The sequence below is a fragment of the Sabethes cyaneus genome, chromosome 2 (assembly GCF_943734655.1).
Source record: "Sabethes cyaneus chromosome 2, idSabCyanKW18_F2, whole genome shotgun sequence".
NCBI classification, from domain to species: Eukaryota; Metazoa; Arthropoda; class Insecta; order Diptera; family Culicidae; genus Sabethes; species Sabethes cyaneus.
In genome coordinates, this window is record NC_071354.1 from 37,181,636 (window position 1) to 37,207,960 (window position 26,325).

The window sequence follows — 26,325 nt, forward strand, 5'->3', positions numbered from 1 at the left end:
TTACTCAAAGCGGCAATTCGGTATGCGGCGGAGGCGAAGGGGATAGGCGCTCTTAAAGTTTTACATTTTTACCTAAATTAACCGATTTGATTTTTACCTAAAAGCAGGCTCCATATTTGTGAACTACCTAATTATTGTCAATTGCAAGGAAAATTGTACCTTCCAAAGTGCGATATCGCTCATAAAAGTGCTATTATGCATTAAATCGTTTCGGTATCTTCGGCGCACTTATTGCTTGGAAGATAACGAAAAAGTGCGCCGAAGATACCGAAACGATTTAATGCAAAATAGTACTTTTATGAGCGATATCGCACTTTGGATGGTACAATTTTCCTTGCAATTGACAATAAAAGTTATTACGTTGAGTGTCTTAGCAGAATCTCGAATCCAAGTTAAGTTTGGAACTAAACCAAAATTAACTCGGATTAATTAAAAAAAATTAAAAATTATTAATAGAATAAAACGGAAAACCTTCCAAACTTAACTCGTATTCATATTTGTGGTTTTTTGCTCTGTAGGTTAACCAACATATTTTCGACCCCGTCAGCAGCTGTACATAATTTGGACGCTTAAAGCAAAATCAAATGGAAGGGTCCGAATTATGTATAGCTGCTGATGTGGCCCAAAATAGGTTGATTACCTTATTTCATGCTCATTGGACTATAGACCAAATCAAGATGACGTCATCTGGCAGATACTGGCGCCCTTGTTTACAAACAGACCGCAGAATCCAAAAAAGTTTCAACTGTTTAAACAGCAAGTTTGTTGTTTAAACCGAGTTTAAACAGCATTAGGACTAAATCTAAAAGCCATTATGCCTGTAAAATGTTAAAAAACACGCTACATTCGCTATAAACGGAAAGGAAAGTTTTCTAAAATGTAAACAAGGGCGCCAGTATCTGTCAATTGACGGTATGATGATTTGGTCTATAGACCAAATCAAGGTGACGTCATCTGGCAGATTCTGGCGCCCTTGTTTACAAACAGACCGCAGAGTCCAAAAAAGTTTTAGCTGTTTAAACGGCAAGTTTGTTGTTTAAATCGAGTTTAAACAGTATTAGGACTAAATTTAAAAGCCATTATGCCTGCAAAATGTTAAAAAATACGCTACATTCGCAATAAACGGAAAGGAAAGCTTTCCAAAATGTAAACAAGGGCGCCAGTATCTGTCAATTGACGGTATGATGATTTGGTCTATAGTGCCAGCGCCAGTAGTGTAAAGGTCAATAGACCAAATTTTATTTTCAAATTCAAAACGCGAATGTAGCGTATTTTTTAACATTTTACAGGCATAATGGTTTTTAAATTTAGTCCTAATGCTGTTTAAACTCGGTTTAAACAACAAACTTGCCGTCTAAACAGCTAAAACTTTTTTGGACTCTGCGGTCTGTTTGTAAACAAGGGCGCCAGTATCTGCCAGATGACGTCACCTTGATTTGGTCTATTGTAGAACTAATTATCAACTACATACAATATTGTTGAAGAAAGTATAGTTTTATCTTTTGTATTTATGGCGCCATGCGGCTGCTACCCCGTTCTTTTAAATCACCCCATCGGCAGGCAACCATGTTTTTGGCGCCAACATCTCGTGTGTGCGAAAATGAGATAGCCTGTCAGCACTGCGTTTCACTCAACTGCCAGCAGTCTGATTTGGGCCCACTGTCAAATTTTGAGCCCAGGACATGCTGTCGCTGACGTTCACTGCAGCTCGTTATAGAGGTGTTTTAAATTCATGAAATTGTTCCAAAGGCTCAACGAATCATGGTTTCGTAATCAACACTTAGACGATCTTTTATTTCGATTTTAAACCACTGTGGGCGTATGGCAACATGCTTCCTGTCAGTAGTGCTGCATGCTGCGGGACAAATCAGATTTCCTCATTAGATCCGCGGTCCGGAATGATCTTTGATATTAATAAATTTCACCTATAGTTCCCGTGCACCATAGATCAGGTCAGTTCGCGAACCGCTCAAAACTTTGAGCCGCCACAAGTTATATTGCTTGCATGGCTTGGCTATTTCTGGTTTGCTATTCAATGTTACTAGTAATGTAACGATTTCTACTGAAAAACATTTAAAATCCTCAACTGGATGCGGCCCAAATGGCGCTCCTTTCATAGTATCTCGTATCTCTCGCTCTCCTGATCAGCATGGATTTATGTCAAAGCGCTCAATGACAACCGATTTAATCACCTTTACGTCGTTCATTATTTGTGCAATCGGTGCAATCCAACAAGGATATCAAGTTGACACCATATCACCTCTATTCTGCATTTTGAACAGATTGGTTTTTCGAACGAAAGTGGATGGATGGCCGCCCGCAGAATGGGCAAAACCACTCGTTCGAAAAATAAGTCGAAGGAAATAAAAATCCGTTCGAAATAATCATTAAATAGGGATGAATATACCAGCCTTTCCGCAGCTTTCGACCACATCATAAACCACGAGATAGCCATCTCCAAATAACGTTTGCATTAAAAAATAAACTTTTTTCGGATGGTGACAAAAAAACTAAGACACCAATTGAGTTTGCCCATGGAAGGTAGTTAAATTAGCTTACTTGCAAAAAAATTCTACCCCCTTGCAAGTGGCCTTCCAGTAGTTAACCGGAACATTCGCCATGGCGGACGAAAACATGCGTGTAGGCATGTTTTGGAGTTCTTTCTTCGTTTTGTTTATCAATTCCTCCTCAGTTTTCGCGACAAAATTGTTGGTAATATAAATTTCCCCGTCCACGGCCAGTCCGAAGCAGAAGAAGAGCGGCTTTGACATCCCCTTCTCGCTGATTGTCAGCCACAGACGTTACCACAAAATGGCAATTCACGCCAATCGGCTGACTTATAGCTTCGCTCCTACCTCACTGGCAGAAGGATGTTTATCAAAATCGGTGAATACGCCTCCTCGCCCTTCGTAGTTGCATCCGGCGTCCTGCAAGGCAATCATTTAGGATCGTTCCTGCTTCCGCTGTACATGAATGACGTAAACATGATTTTCAAATGTTTAAGATTATCATATGCTAACGACTTGAAAAGAGTATACTGCATAATATAGTAAAAAAAACCCTAATAACGTCCACTTTCTGCAACAGGATCTAGAAACCTCTTACCAATAATGGTAATGCCTAATTAACAAGATATCACTGAATGTGTTCAAGTTCAATAAGTGCTCGGTCACCTCTTTCGGTCGTAAACGTAACATTAATCTGCATGATTACATCTTTCGTGAGACGCACCAAGAACGCGAAACAACTGTAAAAAGCTTGTAGGTTATGCTTGACTCGAAATGTGGTCCTTTCGTTGTTTTCTCACAACTACAGAATTTCTGTTCCGTTTTGCTAAAAGCTTCACGGTCTTACAGGACTTGTATATTGCTTGGAAACTTTGTATTGTTCGCTGGTTCGCTATTCTGGAAAATTTGAAGTTCTTCCCAAGTCTGTAATATTTGTTGCTTTTTTAGACCTCCCAGTTGATCTCGTGGGACGACTCTAATGTAACTAGCCAGTCGTCAAATGCTTGAATCTCGACTGGGGGAAACTGCTAGAGTCAATCGTAGCAATACTCTCCGCAATCGTCCTCTGAAAATCAAACAATCACCTGAATTCTACTTCCCGATCGGATCACAATCAGAAACCATATATTCCGACCGTCGTATATTACAAAAGTTTGATCGGAGAGATCGCCGATCGAAGTGAAATTTCTAATCGGAACAGGTCCGATCGGTATGTACATCAGAAAGCGTATGTCAATTTCCGAGAACGTAATGAATGTTGTAATTTCACGGTAAAATGGAGTTTTCCATGAGTATTCGCAAATCGATGATTAAACCATATAAACAGGTCAGGCTTAAACCATTAAATTTATTAAATTTTTTTGTTATAGTTATAATTGAAATAAAATGAAATATAAGTACGCCACCTGACCAAATAGGATGCAAGAAAATATCCTACTTTCACCTTCCTAAAATGGTAGCATACTGGATGAGCATGGATTTAGTATTAGCGTTGGAATACAAGTGAACTCGAAATAAGTTCCATTCGTTCAGTTCTAATTCTACCGCCAAACAGGGAAGTTTGTTGTTGGCAATCACGCGTGAGTGATTCGACGAGTAGTGTTCATTTTTCGTGTGCGCTTTAAGCCGTAGCACACTCGAAGCGTGAAATCGCAAAACAAAAGAAAGCCTAATAGCTTTGTAATTTAAATATTTATTCTGGTCAACCCAACGGCGAAAATTCCATTAGTAGAGGAATAATCAGAAACTAATTTGAATCTTCAATCGTAGCTGCCGGCGGGGTCAAGATCATGACCACACTTGCGAAAACAGTACCATTCGGTTTCGCCATACTCATCGCATTTGCAGCATTTACCTGTACTTCCGGTGCAGACCTTCAAGGTAAGGAAAGACGTGTGAATCCCACGAAAATCGGAACCGGTTTATTGCTAATACAACTGCAACTCACATATAATGGAAATAGCGTAAACCCCCTTGTAACTAGTGCACAACATATTGAAAGATTACACCCAATCCAATCCGAGCGTACATAAAATAAAGAACTATACATTCGCCGATGAGCTAATAATAACAAAACCTAAGTATGTAGCACCATTAGGTATTTATAGATCAAAATAAACATTCCTGAATGTATCAAAAGCATTACCGCTTTCTGGCGATTCTCACGTGTTTACATATAACAAGACATCTGCACCTTGTACGATGTAAGCAATTTGATAAAAAGTTGTGGAAAGTTGTTTGAATGTGCGGAAGATGCTCAGGAAGAGACGCTATAGTTGAACCATTGCGTGATGCTGTGCTCGAGATCGATGGAAATATGTTTAATCGTTATTGCCCATACTAGGTTCTTCGCTTTGTTACTTTTAGAGACAGTATAGAATTCTTATAAACAATATTTATCGAGCGTCTTAGCAGAGTTTTCAAATTAACAAAAAAGTTTGAAGATAATTTCATTGATTTCTACTATATTAGTACTTTTTTATTGTAGTAAAATTAAATGGAATTTTATTCTAACCTCGTCGTCGAATATCAGAAGAACAATGTATATCCGCGAAAAAGTAGTTCTGCTTAAGAATTTTTCTGACAGGTTAGTTTGGTTTGGATCAAATGGTACAACTGGTAAACTCGAAATCTCGCTGAATTCGTCGGATGGCGGTTTGATTTCATATCAATAAAACTCGTTTTCACCGGACGTGACACTCAGTTGATCACTCAACTATCCGATAACTTAACATCAAACTTTGAAGATCGGAATTGTCGTTGGCTCGTACTCTTTCAAGCAGTCGTTACCATTCAACTCAATCTTGGTCCACTCGTCACCTATTTCCCAGGCGTCCCAGAAGTTACCAGAGTCGCTGTCGACGTGTCGACGCTGCATCGTTGCGACGTGTCCGGTTCACTGGAGTCTACCGACTTTCGCCAGACCTACGATGAGAATCTCTCCAAGCAATTCGTGTAGCTCATGATTTATACGTCTCTTCGTTTTCAGTTTGCACTTCGCCAAATATTATCCGCGTCCGTCACTGCTTCAAGTGCATAAAGAACTACCGGTCTAATGAGGGTTTCGTACATTGTCAACTTCGTACGGCGGCATATTTATGCTTTGTGTTTTACGTAAGGCTAGTGTTGTTGTCAATGGTCTCCAGCGATCCCAAATATATGAATTAATCTGGTTCGTCGCCATCTACGATTACCGTCTATGGGGAGCGCATGTTTGTCTCTTTTGAGTCTCATCTTCCACATAGAGGACACATTTATTTTTAGGCCAATCCTCCTAGACTACGCTGTTCTACAGTTTTAGTCAAAACTGTCAAAAACATCTGCGAAATTTAGGAGTTTATTAGCTTTGCTAAAAATCGTGCCGTTCGTTTTGACACCCGCTTTTCGAATCACCTCCTCAAGAGCTATGTTGAACAGCATGTAGGATAAGCCATCACCTTCTCACTAGCCTCGCGTCTCGAAGGGACTCGAGTGCTCAGGAGATTCGCGCGAAACACATCACTCGATCCAATAATCAGTCGTGGCAGTTTCTCCGGAAAATCGTGTTCGTACATTATCCGCCACTGCCGGTCTCGATGAACTGGATCGTATGCTGCCTTGAACTCAATAAAGATATGACTTACGCATCACGTTGTATTCACCGCGAATATAGATCCGTCGGACGGTAAAAATTTGGTACGTAGCGGCACAAGCTCCCATGAAGCCCCCAAGGGTGTCCCACATCAAATTGCACCACGGAAGAATCGCTGCAGTAAATTACCTAATTGACCGATCCTTTTCAAACTTTCAGATAACGAAATAAAACCCATTAGTAAGCTTTTGGCATATTTGTTTCATTCAACTTCAATACCATAACCGTATGCTCGCCCCTTACGCTTAACTCCACTCAAAAAGTTTTGTACAACCTAGCTGCGGCTTCATCTGTACGGAAATTCACTTTTTCTTCATGTCTTCCTCAGACTTGACCTCCTTGGGTTCTTGGGATGCTTCCGTAGAGCCTGCTTCATAATAGCCTAGTATTTTTCGATGGGCCTTAGTTCCGGTGCGTTGGAGGCGTTCATGTCCTTAGATACGAAAGCGATTCCGTTGGCTTCGTACCACTCCAATACATCCTTTGAATATTGGCACGAAAATAAATCCGGCCAGAAGATCTTAGGGCCCTCGTGTTGCTTCGATAGAGAAGGCAGATGCTTCAGTCTTAAACACTCCTTGATGTAGATCTGCCCGTTTACAGTCCCGGTAGACACGAACAGCGGCCTCCGTTTGCCACATGATCTATTTCTTGGCCAAATCATGTATTTTTTGGCAAACTGTAAATTTCTGCATCCTGACTTCCTCCGGAACATCAAACTTGTGCTAGGCGGTGCAGTACAGTAGCCCCGGAAGCTGCCGGAAGTCCGCCTTAACTTAGGTCTCATCATTCCTGAGGAGAGAATAGAGGATTTTCCCGGTATTTGCGCAAAATAAATTCGCGACGTTGCTTTTCGGGTGACGCCATTTTTTCCAATTTTCAAAAAACTGATCGCGATAAAAATAGAGTGTAAGCAATACACTTTAAACTACTTCTACTCAAATTTTCAAGAAAAAATCAGAGGGGTTGTGCACAAGACACGACCGCATAGGTGACGTAGGACCACGTAAGTCTCTTTCTAGCGATAGTAGGATGTATCCATGTATGATGAAATAATATGATTCTTCATATATACAAGCTATATACGTAACGTTTATCAAAGTAGAAACATTGTATACATTCAATCCTCAACCGATTTTGGAGTTATATCCATGAATTGATTGAATCTATTTTATTAAAACGAGCCCAAGTCAGTAACTAAACCAAACAGTAAATAAATTTTTATGATATGTTTCTACGTTGAACAGTGCTTTTCCTCTGGTAATCGGTAGACGGTACGCGCGAGTTTTCAAAAAGTTAAAAATTTTGCGCAAGTTTTCTGCGGCTTACAAAGGAACACTGATAAAGCATTTACAACCTGCAGACGTTTTGGAAGTCGCAGAAAATGTCGCCCGTGACCAGAAAACTTATTTCCGTCATTTGTTGGTCGTCCGCAATGGCGAAAAATTCAACTTTTCCCTCGTTGACTGTGTTAATTATGGTATTAACTGGGCAAGAAGATATAATAAACTCTTCAATCATTGTGTGATCCTTAAAAGAACCGATTGTTTGATTATCATAACTCCTGCTTGCAATAAACTTGCACTAACGCATTTAACGTAATTCTCTGTTCGGTAAATTGGAGTACCGATAACCGCTAACCAGGCACGGCGTGTTGCAACGGACCAACCGGAAAGCCTCAGCAGCTATGCGATCAACGAAACCGTTCGTGTATGGTCCTAAATCACGATGAAATACCACTCCAAGTGGCCAGCTGCAAGTGACGTAGGATGCTTCTGGTCGTTTTGTTGCCGCGAGCAGCATATTTCCTGCCAATTCCAGAACTTCAGCAGCCAGATATGCCATCACGGCAACGAAATGAACCACCAGCAACAAGCGAACAGAAGCGCGAGAGGTGATCGGTTAAAATTATTTGATAAGAAGCGAACATTCAGATCAATCTAAATTAAATAGAATTAAAATCAGTGAGTGAAAAATCCTTAAATCTTCATGAACATATGTTTCGTTCTTAAAAGAACGGTTTTTCGACGTGATATGCTGGAAATTTAAGCCTTCTTTTCCGTCTTCTTGGGCAGCAACAAAACAGTTTAGATGTTGGGAAAGACACTTCTCATAGCAGTGCGGATTGCCAGCTGCAAGTGACGATAATTCTGATCGTTTCGTTGTCGCGAGCAGTATATTTCCTGCCAATTCCAGAACTTCAGCAGCCAGATATTCCTTCACGGCAGCGAAACGAGTGCTCCAGCTTCAACACCTCGCTTGGTGAATTTGCTTGTTTTCGTTGCCTTCTCCGTGGGAAGCAGCAACAGCTGAAGCTCAACAATTTTCGATTAGATTCTATAGGGCGCAAATTAAATACAATCATAAGGAAGCTTAACCCATAGCTTATATCGAATATATTTCTGTCATCCGTGCTAGGGAAGCACTGACGAGGGAAGGCAAAAATATGAAAATAATTCAAATTTTCAAAATCAATTCAAAAACAAATTTTTTTCAAATTCAATTTCAAAAACAAAATCAATAGTTTTCTATATTTTCAATCGATTTTCCGATCAATTGGTGTAAATATCTTGGAAATCTATTGACTGAATTATAAGCCGAAGCGTGAAAACGCGTTTCTACTTTGATGACGTCATTTCCAACAACCAATCACGAAGCGAGAATTTTGGTAAAACATAGGTTCATTATTTTCAATTTTTCAATAGTTCAACATCAAGAATCCACACTTTACTTTATTTGGGTCAATTCTTAGAAGATTTTCCAATCGATTGGTGTAAGAATATTGAAAATCGATCGGAAAACCACTGAGCTATTAGCGCTCAAAACCTTTCATTTTTCGTGACGCTCGCATTTTTCGATTTTTTGGAATGACACCCTATCTCAAAACTTGCCGTAAGACGTAGTCCTACGTCAAAATAGTTTTACTTATTTTTAATTACTTACGAAATCTTATGCTGTCGGTGATAGTATCTGGGACGTTTGAGGCGACGTACAGCGTTATGCCGCGATAGTTGCAGCAATCGAGCCGATCACCCTTTTTGTAGATGGGACAAATGGATCCTTCCATCTCTTTCTTCGGTAGCTTCTCATCCGCCCAAATATTGAAAACACCCTAGTATAGAGCCATTGGAAGCGTTTCTCGATCGTGTTTAAAAATCTCGTTCGACTGCTTGAAGATCGAGCTTGGGAAAACTTGTGCCTTGCGCGTATCATTAGTCCGGCACAGTTGTTCTGATTCTTCTCTATCCTCCTTCTGGCGCTTTTTATTCCTCAGGATCGTGATCACAGACTTTAGTATGAAAGAGGATGAGCATTTCCATCTGTTACACCTGTGATGGCTAGATGCGGTCCGCAGAATACTTTGTGGAATGATGAGGCACTAGGTATTGAGCTTCGGAGTACACAAAATGATTGGTTTGATGGAGAATGCCAACAAGTGCTAGAGGGGAAAAAACTGCCTGGAAAAATTATCTAGGTAGTGCCACTAGAGAGAACCTGGCCAAATACCGACAAGCTAGGAACCAGTTGACCTCGATCCTGGGGAGGAAAAAGCGCCAAAAGGAGGACAGAGATCGTGAAGAATTAGAACATTTATTCCGAGCTAATGACACGCGCAAGTTTTATGAGAAGGTGAACCAAACTCGGAAGGGCTCCACACCGAAACCTGACATGTGTAGAGACGAGGGAGGGAATCTAATCACAAACGAGCGCTAGGTGGTCGACACATGGAAACAGTTCTTCGATGAACACCTCAATGGCGAAGTCGCAGAAGGTGGCGGAACGGAAATTAACCTAGGAGCGCCCATGGAAGATAGTAATGTCCTCGGCTAGAAAGGTGATCGGCTAGACTGCTGCAACTATCGCGGTATTACGCTGGTAAACGCCGCCTACAAGGTACTCTCCCAGATCCTGTTACGCCGGCTGTCACCGATAGCACAAGGTTACGTAGAGAATTATCAGGCGGGTTTCATGGGGGCTCGCGCAACTACGGACCAAATGTTTACTATCCGACAGATCTTGCAGAAATGTCGGGAGTACAACGTGCCCACGCATCACATCTTTATTGATTTCAAAGCAGCATACGATACAGTCGATCGAGCTATGGCAGATAATGCACGAACACGGTTTTCCGGACAAACTGACGCAACTGATCAGAGCTACATTGGATCGAGTGATGTGTTTCGTACGCTTCTCTGGGACACTCTCGAGTCCCTTCGAGACGCGGCGAGGGTTGAGACAAGGTGACGGTTTATCCTGCATGCTATTCATCATCGCTCTTGAGGGGGTGATCCGACGAGCGGGCATCGAAACGAAAGGCATGATTTTTACCAAGGGTAGCCAACTTATAGGCTTTGCAGACGACTTCGATATCATAGCCAGGAACTTTGCGACGGCGGAGGCAACCTACGCCAGACTGAAAGCAGAGTCTAGGAGAATTGGGCTAAAAATAAATGCGTCGAAGATCAAATACATGAAAGGAAGAGGCTCAAAGGAAACAATCGCGCGCCTCCCACGGACGGTAACCGTTGACGGCGACGAACTAGAAGTGGTAGAGCCCAGGTAACCAATAAGCATTAGTATAAGCAGTAAATCAATCGTTTATTAACATCGCTGGCGGTTTATACTGCAGGTTGCTGTTTATCAGCCTTTTGACTGCATAAGTGTTGTAAATTGGCATCCACAATTCTATTTAAATTCTTCTTGTCGGTAACTAGCTGCAAATAAGCATTGCCAGCACTATATGAGGGCTAGCAGCAAAGTAGCCGCATATTTTGCAAAAATAGCGTTTAAGTAGCATTTAGGGCAACTGAAATGTTGATTGGCTTGCATTTAAATTGCATCGGAAATGCTTATTGGTGACTTGGGAGGAGTTCGTGTATTTGGGATCGCTGGCGACCGCGGACAACAACACTAGTAAGGAGATCCAGCCGCGCATCCAAGCGGGAAATCGGGCCTACTTTGCCCTTCGTAAAACGCTACGCTGGCCACCATGTTTTCGATGATATGTTGGAATGCGCCTAGTGCTGACTTGACTCAAGAAGGAAGTCGGTTGTATTGAAAGAGTCTACTATATGCTTAAGCAGTACCACAGGACAGTAGACAGGACGTGCATCGGACTGCAGGTACAGCTACACTTGCGTTTTCGTGCACTTACCCAGTGTGCTTTGAAACACTTCCGGAAGTGGTGCTTGATATGGTTGATGAACTGATCTTGCGTTTGTTGGATAGCGTTGACGTTGACCACAGATTGAAAAAATCCATAGCCTCGATTCCCAAAACGTTGAGTTCCGAAATGAAGATGCGACCAGTTTTGGTGACGTCGCCGATGGTGTTCTCGGTCTGACACTCAGATAAGAAGATTTAGGATACCTCCGGGAGCTTGTGACTGCTGACTCTATCGTCGGTTGAGTGGATGGTTGCACGATGCTAATCCACGTTTAGTTCGAAGTGATGGTGATGTCGGATGAATGATAATAAATAAAATAACATTATTATCATTGATATAGGACGCCGTGTCTTGTTGAAGCTTGACTGCTACGCTGTTGAGCTTAACCGGAACGAGCTTTCGCTTGCTTCCAATTTTGCAAACCGTGAAAATAGCTCACGTCTTGTTCTCTTTGGGTTTTGACTGCTTCGTTGGGCCGTTGAAAATTCAGCGATTTATGAAGGACCTCAAGATGCTTCCCAATTTTTCTCTGGTCGTCAATTGTTGTAGCCGTTCTTACCATCAAGGCAATCACAGATTCACTTGGCGCATATCATATTACTCGGAAGCTTTGAAATTAAGTGATGTAACATCTCATTTGTTCCTCGTGCCGATTCAGGGGTAGCATCAATCTGCAGATTTCTCCGTTTTAAAGCTACTATTGCTCTATATCGCTCTGAGAACCGCTATTTTTAAATAACCTATAGTTCAAATCTGAATCCAATCGGACTTCGCGGCTTTTAATCAACTGTTTCACAGCCGCCACACGTGCTAACAGGCGGGATTTTCAAATGCTAGATGGGACAAATTTACCTATTAACATAGACAGTGAGTGGCATTTTGGAAGTTATCTAACGAGCTTTTCTACATATATTTCCTATAGTTACCAATACAACCAACATCGACGATGGTACCCCAGAATCTCCCTATGAAACCCAAACCGCTCAGTGTACGATCACATCTGGCGAAGTGGAAGCCAGTGCTCAAGCAACAATCAGCAAAACTCTCGTTGGTGTTTGCGGGACAGAGGAAATGCTGACCTCATTTCGTACTCTGGAAGCGAAACTGCTACAAGAGCTGATGAACATCCGAAGGATGATACGGGATCCTAGTTTCAATCCTCCGCCAATATCAGCGTCTGAGTTTAAAGCAATAAAACGTACCAACACCAACTTAGGAACCAGCACCGGTACAAAACTCACATCTCAGGAAACCCCAGCGGTAATTACTAGTAGTAGTACTACCGCTAAACCAGCGACGAATGGCGGTGATGTCTACTTCCCCTCAGACGATCAGGAGGATTCGTTTTCCAAATCAAATGCGGATTTAGTTAAAGAATTGTCTCCACCTGGACCACGTAAACCTGTTTCACCCCTCATCCGCGTCGGAGATCCTCAAGATGATAAAACGAGCAAACCTACCTCGAACTCACCTGTGCTGGATTTCAAGCCAATCGACAAGCCCGTACAGACGAGATTTCTAACGTTAGTAGAAACTGACGAACCATCTAACTTGGCTAAAATAACTTGTTTTTTTTTCGTTTTTCAGTGGTGGCCTACGTGATTACGAAGTGTATCGATTCAATAACACCATCGTATCGAGCGGGGATGCCAAGGTGTTCAAGTACTTCTGGAAGATCGAACACTTCACCGAGCGGCTGCAGTCGAATGTGAGCATATTAACGAGTCCGGTGTTTGTGATTTCCGGTTTGAATCTGCGACTGAAAGCTACACTTAATCACAACGGAAAGGACAACATATATCTGCAATTGGAGCAACTTTCCCCGATGGATGACGAACTCAGGAAAAAGCCGAACGTGATTCTTCAGGAGGGTTCTCTGTATGGTGGTGTCGAAACGAAGAAATACCTTCGCCACAAGATTATTCTATTGAACCAGGTAGGTGTCGCACTCGCTGGTTGGGTGATTCGATTTCTCCACCTTTGTCATACGTGTCTTCTTTTACAGGGAGTACCGTTTAGCGATCTGAATTCTCACGAATTTTGGAACACAAATACAGGGTTTACAATTCCTTACCGGGCACTTCTGACTAATTCTTATTTAAAGCAGGACAAAATACTTGTTGAAGTAGTCATTTATCTATAAGTAGTGGGACCAAAACAGGTTGTTTACAATTTTTTTTTCATGATAGTAGGTGTAATGTGTGCAAAACTGTCTATACAGTTTTAAAACAATAAACTGATAAGTACCTACACAATCTGTTTGAAATATTTACTTTCCATGATCAAACAAAGCAGCCTTGCAACATAGAATTTACAATAGAACCTATAGTGCCATAAAAGAGTATACTGTGTGTAACTAATAACTGTCCTTCGTAACTACATAGAAAATTTCAACAACTATAATACCTACTTTTAGTACAATTAGAAAAGTAACTATAACATACACACATTTCAACGAAAAGTTATTTACAAATAGAAAGTGCTGTGGTGAGATTGTGTTCACAGTTCCGGTCCCACAAAACAAATCAACAGGATTTCTTCGATAACCAGTCAACTGTCGATTACAGTTTGCACTTGCTACCCTTTGGTTTTATGTCGACGTATGGTTGCACCACCGGGTACAATGCGCGAGCCGATTTGAACCCAACTAGGTCGCAAATTTTAACGAAGTCCTTCACGTTTGTGGTATCATTTGCATTTTGTTCGACGGTTTCGGCCGGCGCATCCTTACCGGCAGCACCACCCTCCGCAGTCGAGATCACATGGATGGACAGTGTCCGCCGTGATGGTGCGCCCAGGACAATGAATTCCTGAAAGGAAACGGAAAAAGGGGATTCATATTATATTAAAATCGTTTTTCTGGACGCATGTCCTAGCATGCATAGCTGAGCATAAAATGAGCATCAAAATATTGCCATTAACAGTGTAGCAGAGGACATTATCGGGCACATGGCCCGAAACAACTGGTATGATGATGAAGGTAGGCTGATAATAGATGAGGAAAGCGCTGCGCGGTCGGCATTACTATACAATGCCACTCGTCAGAACGTGGAAAGACACAGACAGAGGAAGCAGCGAGCTCACATCTTCCGGGAGAACAAGCGCTGCCTGGCAGAGCAGCAGTATGCGCAGTTGGCGCAGCAGCACCGTTCTCGAAAAACGCCAAAGTTCTACGAGAAACTGCAAAGGTTTTGTGCCGCGAACCCAAATGTGCAGGCGTAAGAATGGTCATATCTTGACGGGCGATCATGAGGTGACAGAAAGATGGAAGTAACCTTCGATGAACACTCCTACCTCTACCTCCTCGTGGTACCATCCGGGATACGTACCATAGTGGAAATCGGACAACCGGTGGTATCTAGGGTCGTATGCGGATAGAGGGGGTACTCATGCGAAGGCTGAGTGTAAACTCTCCACCTGCAAATGATGGATCTCGGTAGAAGCATGTTCAATGAACCTGAAAATACTGAGAACCTGAGCAGAGGGTCCAAAGCCCCCAAAGGAGGATGGTTTTGATAGCTGTTATCGAGGCTAAAAGTAATAACGTGAATGAATAAACCCCTAATCCAAGGCGTCATGCGACCCGTGGCGAGGGGTAAATTGTGAGGGGAGGGGGTTCTGTAAATACTCAGCCTCAAACGGAGCCTGTGGAGTACCAGAGCGCCCTCCACAGTAATCAGCCCTTTCCGCATCATGAGGGGCCCTGATGCGGCGGACTTTTCTTTCCCCTCAGCTCGTGGGATTCTATATGAACAATCATAACAACCAAACTGCCCATAAATGGAAGACAGTCACATATGCAAAAACTTGCAGCGGTGAAAAACGCATTTGAAACCGCTACATTTTTTTCTTTAATATTGAGTAAATTTTGGAAACAAATCGTCCAAATCATCATAATATTACTTGAATGTACACTATAGAATACTTTTACAAGAAATTTGTTCACAAGTGACCTAAAATTTGTTCCAAAACTTATAAAAACTACCGAAGTTACTGATATGCGTTTATTTGTGCTTGAATAAGCAAGAATAAACGCATAACAGTCACACTCACAGCATGCCTTGATCCTTGCGTTGCCGGTGAACCGGTGACTGCCGGTGGAGTATTTTCACGACCACGTGCCGTTGTTGTTTTGATAATTCACGTGCACGTTTAATTCAACTGCTTCAAATGTCTGTACAGAACTATTTGAAATTTTACGGGAGTAAGGATAACTCTGAAGATAAATTTCCAGTTTCTAGCATTTTCTGCTTTTATTTGTAATTTGTCAACGTGGGGTCGCATAAGGGGTTTTGTTCAACTCAGAAACTGGTCGCTTTCCTGTGTCAGGAACACTCCCAGAACGTGTCCGAGTGTGACCAATGTGTTCCTGGACATATTATATGACGACAAATGAACTATTTTGAGCTAGTTTTGCACTCTCGCGTACTTAGAGATGTCACACGTTGTATTTTAGTTCTATTCAGAAACTGATCCCCGTAGGGGTATCCGGAGCATTTTCGGATATGTGGTTAGATATGGTCAATGACGTCTTGAACAATTTATATAACTACCAATGGTCTAGTTTTGCAAATTCGAGTACCTACTTAGAGGTGTCGTATAATGGAATTATTGTGATTCAAGGTGGTTCAAGTTCCATATATTCCGGAACTTGTTCCGACTATAGCTTCGGAACCGTCTCTCCGCTCCAAATTTTCTTCAATAGTGTTCTTGTAGGCCATAAAATTTTCGTTTGGTAGTAGTTGCAGTCAAATCGGTTAAGGAATTTCTAAAATCAAATGCTTATTCATATATTTTCACTACTGTGACTGTTATGCGTTTATTTGTAATATGGGACTGACATAGTTTAATATTTTTTTCAACATTTTGGGAACAAACATAGCTTTTTTGTTTGAAATATTGAAAGAATAAGTATTTTAAAGATGATTCCCAGGTTTATCTCAAAAATGGTGAAAAGTCATATGGGACTGTTATGCGTTTATGGGCAGCAAAATAACTTAAGATGAAATTAGTCGTCATCTATTCTGCAATTTTCAAAAGCAGTTTTTTTGTTTGAAACAAAAATTCTGTTTATGACAACATATTGGCATGAAGAATGCAGTATTTAAATTTTTATAAACAGAATCCCGCTTTTAGGCCCAAAAACTGCTTCTGAAATTGAGCTCTTTGATGAAAAGTTAATGACTGCTAATTTCCCGTTAACTTCAGTGAGCGCGTACGGATTAGACAATCCGTTCGCAAGACGCAAGACGCAAGAGATCCAGAGATCTCCGCCGATGGATACGAGTAGAAGCGCCAGCGTAAGCGGAAAGGGAAGCGGGACACTTGTCGCTCCAACTGCATCTACGCCGGACGCAGTGATGAACGGCCCGTCGCTAATAAAAGCAGAGGAAGGAAAAAGCAGTATCATGTCACCAAGAGTGGTAGCGGCGTCTCATCAGCTCGATGCCATTATCGAGTTCGTGGCAGGTCGCAGCACCCTGGCGAAGGACCTGAAACCAAGTCTGCTCATGCTTCGAAGCACCATGCGTGCTGCGACGAAGCAACACAGTGAACTCGAAGCGCGAGTAAAAGTGGCAGAGAAAGAGACCGAGAAGGCGTTTGAATCGAGGTATGTACAAACGGATGCCTGCCTGTCAACGACTGACCACACCGTATCCACCAAACGTGCAAGGCAGTCCCCAGGGGAAGAAACCCCTACGGGCCCGAAGAAGCGGCGCGATCGCTGAGGGTCACAAGCCAACTGAAGAACCCACCGAGGGTAACAAGACGCAGTTGGCATCCGACAATTAGTGGGAATTAGTGAAAAAGAAGAAGGCCAGGAAGAAAGAGGAGGGTCGAACTCCACCGAAAGTGGTCAGAAAAAAGAGGAGCAAAGGCGATAACCTTATCCTTAAAACTGATGGGCTGAGATATTCAGAAGTTTTGAAGGCCATGAGAGGGGACGATCAGCTGAAGGGCCTTGGCGCGGATGTGCGGAGCATCCGCCGCTCCCGCACGGGCGACATGATCCTTGAGCTCAAAAAGAATGCCACTGAGAAGGGTTCTGCCTACAAAGTGCTGGCAGAAAAGGTCCTTGGTGCTAGGGTACAGATCCGCGCACTAACGCCTGAGATGTCTCTCCAGCTAAAAATCTGGACGAGATTACTGAAGCGGTCGAACTGGCACGAGTTTTCAAGAAGCAATGTAACGTTGTGGTGACTACCGAAGCAGTTCGCCTGCGAAAGGGACCGGCGGGAACCCAGGTAGCTACAATAGGACTTCCACTGGTAGACGGAAACCCGTCTTGAAATTGGCTAAGCTGAAGCCACCTGTGTAGGAGATGTGCCACTGCGGGCCATATAGCGAGGGATATATGCCTGGGGTCGGATTCTGCTTGAGGCTCTGGCAAAGCTCAACGTAGATCTGGCCAACGTCAGCACCACAAGTACCTTCAGTAGGAATGGTGCAGAGTCTATCATCGACGTGACATTCGGCAGTCCTGGTCTGATAGGAGAGTGGAGGGTAGACAATGGCTACACTCACAGTGACCATCACGCGGTCCGCTATGGGGCGGTCAGATAACGAGGCGGCAGACGGCGGGTAGAGCCAGCACTCCAACCACCCGTAGATGAAAGACATCATACTTCGATTCCGAAGTATTTGTGGAAGCGATCCGAAGAAAGTGCGGTGATCGCGATATGCCCGATCCGAGCGCTGATCTTTTGTTTGAGGTGCTGTCGCGAGCGTGTGACGCCACCATATCTTGGAAAAGGCGACCTGGTATGGTAGGTCATCGGCTTACTGGTGGACAGAAGAAATTGCGGAACTCCGAGGAGCCTGCTTTCGTGCAAGGAGAATTATGCAAAGAGCTCGTTCGGACGAGGGCAGAGCAGATAATCGAGGAGCACTAGTTATGTGCTAGTGCCAATGCGAACCTGTGGGGTGATGCCTACAGGGTCGTAATGGCAAAGACCTAGGGCTTGATGGCGCCCGCAGAGCGATCACCAGAGATGCTGGAGCGGATCATCGAGGGCCTCTTTCCGAACATCCAAAGTAACGTGGGCGACAGCGGTTTAGAGGTCGGGGAAGAAGCGACGGTTACGAACGAGGAACTCATTGAGATCGCTAAATCCCTAAAGGTCCGGGTGTCCCCTCGTCATATAGGCCGATCTGTCTGCTGGTGCTGGAGAGGGTTGTTCCACAGACAAACAGACGAGACCTTCGCGTGAATTCCATCGTCCAATCAAAAACCACTCATTTTTCAAAAAATCATGTTTCGCAACATGGCCACACCGCGGCACGCGAGTGTTACTTCGAGTTTTCAGTATAAAACCATACAAATGTAAAAACCCTACAGCATAAAGCCCTGCAAATGCAAGCTACTCCGCAACATGCATAACAGAGGGTGCTAGTGTGCAAGCAAAATGTGTAGTACGATGGTTTTTAATAAAGGATTTTCTTCTATGTGGCATGTCAGTTCGTCAGTGGTTATTCTTAACAGTCTCCTACAGTACACTGAGGGTACAAACGGTCTGTCAAGGAACCAATCCGGCTTCCGAAAAGGCAAATCTACGGTGGATGCTATCTTGCCTGTCACTAAGACAGCCGAGGTGGCGATCCAGCGCAAGAGGACAGGTATCTGCTATTGCGCAGTTGTCACGCTCGACGTGAGAAATGCGTTTAATAGCGCTAGCTGGGACTCCATAGCCAACTCGCTTCGAAACGTCTAAGTTCCGGTGTCGCTGTACAGGATTCTGGAAAAATATTCCCAGAATCGTGTGCTATGCTACAACACGGAGGTCAGAAGTGCGTTCCAATTACCGCAGGGGTTCCGCAAGGTTCCACACTGGGCCCGGTGTTATGGAACGCCATGTATGACGAGGTGTTGAGGCTAAGTCCCGATAGGGGTGGTGATTGTCGGCTTTACGGACGACATCACCTTAGAAGTCTACGGTGAATCTATCAGAGAGGTTGAGTTGACGGCTGCCCACTCTATACGCATTGCTGAAGATTGGATGCGATCCAGGAAACTGGAGCTAGCGCATCATAAAACGGAGGTGATCGTGGTGAACAACCGCAAGTCGGTGCAACAAGCAAATATCAGCGTCGGGGACTGCACTATTTCGCCAACGCGGTCCTAGAAACTCCTGGGAGCCATGGTCGACGACAAGCTCAAGTTCGGGAGCCACCTCGACTATGTCTGAAAGAAGGCTTCCACAGCTATTTCGACATTATCTCGTATGATATCTAATAGCACTGCGGTATATGGCAGCAAGCGAAGGCTATTAGCCAACGTGGTCCAGTCCATACTCAGGTATGATGGGCCGGTATGGTCATCGGCGTTAGGTGGCAAAAGCTATCTAGCCAAGCTGGAAAGCACCAATCGTCTCATGTGCTTGAGAGTGGCGAGTGCGTATCGCTCAGTTTCACATGATGCAATCTGCGTCTTAGCGGGAATGATGCCTATTGGCATCATCATCAGCGAGGACGTAGAGTGCTTCAACCATTTTGGATTGAGGCTCGAGTAGGGTTTTAGTGGGATCCTCACGCCCCATTAGGGGGTCGGGATACCAAACCCCACTCCCTGAGTTGTCTTCTCTGGTGTCTGATAGTACCGTATTCTAAGGTGCTCAGCAGATTTCCCTACTCGTAAAAAAAATGCCGCCTGCAAAGTAGGTCCCATGTTTTGTATTTATGGCCCTATGGGGCTGCTACTGCGTTGATAGGAAAAAGAGCGTCCATTTGGCTCATTTCAATACTTTTGAATAGCTTACCGATGTCACCGAAGTTTCCATTAACTTAGTTTCCGAAGCAGTTCTGGTCGCTAGCTTAGCTTCTTCTTTTAGATAATTGCGCGAGTAATATCACCAAAATTTGTCAGGCCACTGAACTAGAACGCTCGGTGCCAAAACGTCCAGTAACGAGCCTATTCTGGAAATATGCTTCGCTCCTGTTTTATGGAGTGATGGCAAAGGCAGAGATATCGATGGCCTTGATCACTTGACCCATCGACAGTCCAAACTAGAATGAGCATAAATTCACACTCATAGTTATAGAACCGCAATGATGCTTATGTATGTTATGGATTTTTAAGCTATGGCAAATCAGCAATGCTTATTCCAACCAATCACAGAACCGCATTTATAGTTAGAAAATACCTATTATTTGTCAGTTTTTTAAAGTTTGTTAGGGAAACATACATTGGCGTAACTAGGGGGGGGCTAAAGGGGGCTAAGCCCCCCCTAGAAGACATTTAGCCCCCCCCTAGAATATTTAAGCTAGATTTTTAAATTTAAGAAAAAACTTTAGTTAGATAACTTTACATAATAAAAACCTAAGAGTAATTTTTATATGCATCACAACTTAAAGTTCCTATGCATCAATGCACATTTAATCTTGATATGCAAGGAAATAAAATGGGCGAAAAAATGGCAGGGGCTATAGCCCCCCTAGAAATGAGCGCTAGTTCCGCCAATGGAAACATATAATTTAACATGTTGTAACAGAAAAATTTCCTATCGATTGATTCTAATAGCATGTGTGCAAAACGTAACCGCTTTTCGTTACATATAGTTCTCTTCTCCTTCTTCTAAAATGCACCCCAGTATAGAAATCAATGCTGTATAAAACTTACCTTATAGTAATCGATTATCTGCTGCTTTGTTAACGTTTTCAAGAAAGCGACCTCAACCTGAGCACGGTTAAAATGGAACTGCTGTAGAGAGATTTCGTTAAGAAACTTGGCAAACTGAGTGGACAGTCGTTTCGGTTTTTCTAGCTTCTGTGCTGCAAGCGCTTCCTTGTGGCGGTCGAACTCCTCGTCGGTCATGGTTTCCAAATAATTCTAATATATAGTAAAAACATGGTTACTATTGCATAAAAATGCGCATAATACCGACGACAATACTTACAGAAATTCCGTTCAAGAAACTCTCTATCCGATCCTCAACGTAAGCAGGATGCTTTGTTGATTGCACTATTATGCGGATTCCTTGTACACCGTTGGATTTACGCGACCCACAAAATACAATGTAACCTAGCTGCTCTTGCGTGCGCAACTGGTTGTAGCAGGGCTCGCTAATAATTTGGGAAACCAGATCAATATACACGTTGGACTGATCGTTCTGCATACCACACTGCACATACAGTTCCGCACAGGAACTCTTATGATATTCGTTGTTGGTTTCAAATAAGCAGTTTTCGCCTAAAGCGTTAAATTATAAAGAGCATGTTCTGGAATGTGTTTTCTGATGCTTACCTGTATTGAGTTTATACTCCCGTTTTAGCATCAACTGGCGAGCCAGAAGTGGTGCCACGCTAGCATCTGTATTCTTTAGCCTATCTTCTACTTTTCGAGATATCTCCATCGCTTGTTCCTTATTGATATTTCCGTGTATAAAACATTCTACATGCATTCGAGATAGTAATTCATCTATAAATGACCGCAGCCGTTCCACAGTTATTACTAAAAGAAAAGCAAAGTGTGAAGGTCTTTGCCTAGTAGCAGGAACGCGTTCTACAATAAAAGTTATCCAATGATCAAAGGGAACTAATTTACTTACATTCCGAAGCATCTATAAGCTCCTGTTTTGACCAAGCCTGTTCGCTCAACAACAGAGCCAAATAGTAGACGGCGTGGTGGTACGGCTGTTCCGCATTATAATTTTTCAAATTGCGAACATACTGCTCCTTCAGAATTTCAAAACGTTTTTCGTCAATTTCAAAATTATACATGTCATTTAAAACTTTTTCCAGCAAAATATGTTGCTTGTGATTGTATCCTCCAATTGATATCTGCCGGAAAAAATAGTATTCAAGGCCTACTTCTCCATTGTCGGCGTTCAAAAACTTACACTAATTCCATGCGTAGTGTTGGCAACCATCAATCGCAAACCGGCCAGATCGGCATCATAGAGATACTCGTTCAGATGGTCCCTGAATAGCTGCACGTACAAATGCGTCAAGTTACAATTTAAAGGATCAGAGTACACGATCGGGCTGCAGAAATCGAAATTCATTAACGTTTTAGGCGTAAGATACTCGACATCCTGTTTGAACCAGACGCGCATCATCGGTGTATTGTAAATAATAGCTGGAAAATTTTCAACATCAGCGTCGACAGGAACCAGCTCAAAATCGGTCGGAATAAATGGGTTGGGCTTCGGCAGATGCAATTTTTCGTTCATATCAGCTTTAGCCCAACTCTACAAACAAAGAGGAATAGATTATCAAAAAGCCTCAAATTACACACATTATTCATTCACTAACATCCAAAACACTTTTGGGTACTTTTTCCGATGCATATTTGGTTCCATACCATTTCTCTACGCGATTAGCCTTTTCTTCGCACTTTTGACCAACGATAACGATTCGACAATTTTCTGGTCGGAAACTATTCCACAAATTCTCGATCAGATCCGGCCGCCACTCAGACATCAAGTACGGTGCCGCAAGAACTTCCTCTAGCGGATAACTCTGCATCGCAAGCACCACATCGGACACCAACGACTGCGGATGTTCCTTGTCTTTGAAGCGGAATTGCATTTCGCACAGGTTACGATATTCATCAAAAATCCACCTTTGCGGTCCCTCCCTTTTAAGCATATTGATATATTGAAACACAATCGCAACGATGTCATCAATGTGCTCGAAACCATCCTGAGTCAGATCAACCATAACATCGAAAACTCCGAACCCCCGGCCAATGGTTTCATAGCTACCGATAAGATTATTGCACCAACCTTTGGCCTTCAACTCCGACAGTATGCTACCTTTTCCCTCGTGGCCTATCAAATGACTACAATAAAGTTGCGGTCCGGCCTTGTAGTATTGGTCCAGGTCTTCCGTCTGAAAGGCGATTGTTAACGAACGCGTATCCTTCACAGGAACCACCATCGTCTTGGTGGCCAGTTGCTCCTCACCAAAGGGAAACTTCCTCCAGGACGGTGCTTCTACTTCTTTCCGTTCAATGTCGGAGAACATCTGCACCACCATTGATTCCAGTTCATCAAGCGATTCCTTACCGAACACCGCTAGATGCATGAGGTTAGCCGAGTACCATTTAGTATGAAATTTTATTAGTTCATCCCGAGTGTTAATTCCAGATTCCTTGGGATCGTCTAGTAAACTTTTTTTGTTACCTGTGCCAAATTTTTTATAAGGATGACTGGGATCGCACAAAGATTTGTTAACCTGTCGTAGTCGCCAACCATCAATCGACAGATTTTTCTCATGTTCGGAGTGAACTGCATTGATTTCTCGCTCGGTGGCCTGTTCGGTAAAGAGAGGGGCGATGAAGAATTGCGAAAAACGGTCCAGTGCTTCATGCAGTTTCTCTGGGACCACATCGAAATAATACTTCGTGCTGTCAGCGTAGGTGGCCGCGTTTGAGCTTCCACCGTTCGACGACAGAAACGCCATATAATCGTTCTCGTTAACATACTTCTCCGTTCCAAGAAACAGCATATGTTCGCAAAAGTGAGCTAATCCGGGTATTTCGTCCGGATCACTCAGATGCCCTACTTGCACTGACATGGCAGCAGCCGATTTATCGGTAGTTGGATCCGAAATTAGCAGTACTTTTAGGCCGTTCTCAAGTTGCAGTCCACGATAGTTGCGATTGTCCTGTTGCGACTTGGTGATATTGTCGTATCTAGTTAGTTTCGCGGCGCCCGCAGCAGCTGTAGCAGCAGCCAGCTGCGAAATTGGCACATTATGCGCCAGACCAGCATTCTCCATAATGTTTAAGCTTTTCTGATTGCTACCGCCACCCGGCTTACCGTTGTGCACCAATCTAGTGGATAGTCGTATGCGCAAAGAATTCCTGCAACAGCGAAAAATAACACTTTACAAAAATGGAATTACAAGAGTGCCTGTCAATAGCGGACCAGCTGAATTTATTTTATTTGTACAATTGGTATCAATCTGAGGCATCAATGTGTATCATTAGATGCGGAGCAAACAACCGAACAAATGGTGAATTATGACCGCTGGACAAAGTTTGATTTGGTGACTTAAGAGTGTTGCTTAGTATTGCACAAAATTCAGAACGGTGTTACGTTACAATACCAAGGTGAATGTCCTCAAACCTACCTTGATATTTTCAACGAACTTCGATCACGAATAGTCCATGAAAATTGGCGAAAAATTTGATGATACATGAAATAACGCTAATTCTGCTATCCGGGGGTCACTTTTTATCCGAAACAATAGAGCAAAATAATACTTTTTTCTTGAATAAAAATTTCTCGTTTCTTTACGAAACAGCACCTATATGCAATTTGCGAGAAACGGGAATGACAAGGAGAATGATGATGATTTGATAACTGACAACAGAGCTGACCGATATTAAAGAGTGCCAAAGAGCATCATTACCGCCTTTATTGACAACAACTGACCCAAACGAGCTTGAATTGGGTCCTAAAGCCCTATGTCGTTTTTAGCTTGAATCGATGAGGTTAGGGTTAGGAACACATATTTTGATATTCAATTTTATATTTTTAGGCTATTGCCGTTAAAAACCTTTTTTTTTTAATTTTGTGAAATTTTGAACAAAAAATAAACATTTGGGCAACCTTATATAGACAAACTATAGTTGTACATGGTTGTGTCAAGCGGTGTCTAGACAACACGAATTATAAAAAGAAACCATAGTCTTGAAATGTCACGGAAAACTTTTTGTTTACCTTCACGCTCATGTGATAGTGTGTCAAAAAGTCAAAAGTTGCAAAGTCAGGAAATGGCTTGGCAATCGCGACCTAAAACATTTTCTGAGTTTACAGCTCATTTTCCGGTTCCGGTCATCTCAGTTTAATTAAGGCCTTTGTCAAAATCAGCAATAAACGTAGTGACTGCACTTGGTCACAGCGTGGATGGCTTCAGTTTTCAGATGCAACACCCGCCATCGAGATGCGACCGTGTTTGGTTAGAAACGCACAGAAATTTTTGGTCTGCCGTTCGCCCTACTGCTGATTCACATCGGAGTAGCAGAACATACCAATCTGATTGATAATACGGTGCCAGTTTCGGTTGGCGTTTTTTTTTCATACTGTTCTGCGGGGTCGATTGTACCGAGATTATACTGTTGGCCATCAGTTTGACATCGTTTAGTCATTCTTAGCGCAAACTAGATTTGGACAAAGTCTAGCACCGTGAATCGATGGATTGGAATACATTGCCCGAATCAAAACTTTTATCCGATAACTAGTACAAATTTGATGTTCCACTTCCTCACGACCAGCAAAACGCAGACAAGCACAAGAGACAACTGCGAAGCTGTAACTGTCAAAACGATCAGCTGCTCTAATGTCAAACCAGAGTTGCCAGTGAGAAAAAGTTATCATTGTTGCCAGAAACGTGTTATTTTCGTTATGTCAAGGAAGATCTCTAATGTCAAGGGAGAATAAAATACAATATTTTTGTTTTTTAATTTTTTAGTGCTCTGCATCTTTTTAAAAAAGAAAAAACTATACTCTGGTAGTCATAATGGGAAGCTTTATCGTTCCTTCTAAAAAAATCATCTTTTTATCACAAATTTTAGGACCCAATTCAAATTTTGCTTTTCCGCAACCGCATCCGCTTCACTGCCACATAGTCAATCAACCGACCTGCTGTACGGGCAATCCACCCATAATCACGAAGTGGTTCACAGCCTAAGAACGAGTTCGTGCGAAAGCAAAGGGAAAGAGATTGGAAATGACGGATACGCTGGAGGTTTGCCAACTTTGAATGAGAAGAAAGTATTTATATCGTTTAAAAGCCAAACCTGCGTATTGGTTGGACGGTCTCAGCCAAGCAAAATTTAAGCACTTTTTGTGCACCACCAGGCGTGCACCGTATCCAGCTTTTCACGAGCCATAATGGCGGACGTGTTGGTAATATTTGAACGGCATCTTTGACATTTCACTGATACATCGCACGTCTTGTTTCCGTGCGTTCACGGTAAAACTAAGGCTGTGAACCATTTCGCGAAATTTTTAACTTTTTAGTTAAAATTTGACAGTTCGATGGTTATATCTCCTCGAGTGGTTAAAATCAAT

General features: G+C 42.8%; 2 protein-coding genes across 2 annotated transcripts; one reads left to right on the forward strand and one right to left on the reverse strand.

The window, feature by feature from the left end:
- The first annotated feature begins 4,297 nt into the window (after nucleotides 1–4,297).
- On the forward strand, nucleotides 4,298–13,448 carry LOC128735289 (uncharacterized). Its single transcript, XM_053829781.1, has 4 exons — nucleotides 4,298–4,388; nucleotides 12,228–12,828; nucleotides 12,893–13,241; nucleotides 13,311–13,448. The coding sequence occupies exons 1-4, from the start codon at nucleotides 4,298–4,300 to the stop codon at nucleotides 13,446–13,448; spliced, it is 1,179 nt and encodes a 392-aa protein (XP_053685756.1).
- On the reverse strand, nucleotides 13,430–24,535 carry LOC128733508 (insulin-degrading enzyme). The gene is made up of 8 exons (XM_053827140.1): nucleotides 24,380–24,535; nucleotides 22,556–24,110; nucleotides 22,141–22,491; nucleotides 21,850–22,081; nucleotides 21,546–21,752; nucleotides 21,199–21,491; nucleotides 20,922–21,131; nucleotides 13,430–14,115 (listed from the first exon to the last, which is right to left on the reverse strand). Exons 1-8 carry the CDS (start codon nucleotides 24,445–24,447, stop codon nucleotides 13,867–13,869), a joined length of 3,165 nt encoding a protein of 1,054 aa, XP_053683115.1. The 5' UTR covers nucleotides 24,448–24,535; the 3' UTR covers nucleotides 13,430–13,866.
- Between the last annotated feature and the right edge of the window lie 1,790 nt (nucleotides 24,536–26,325).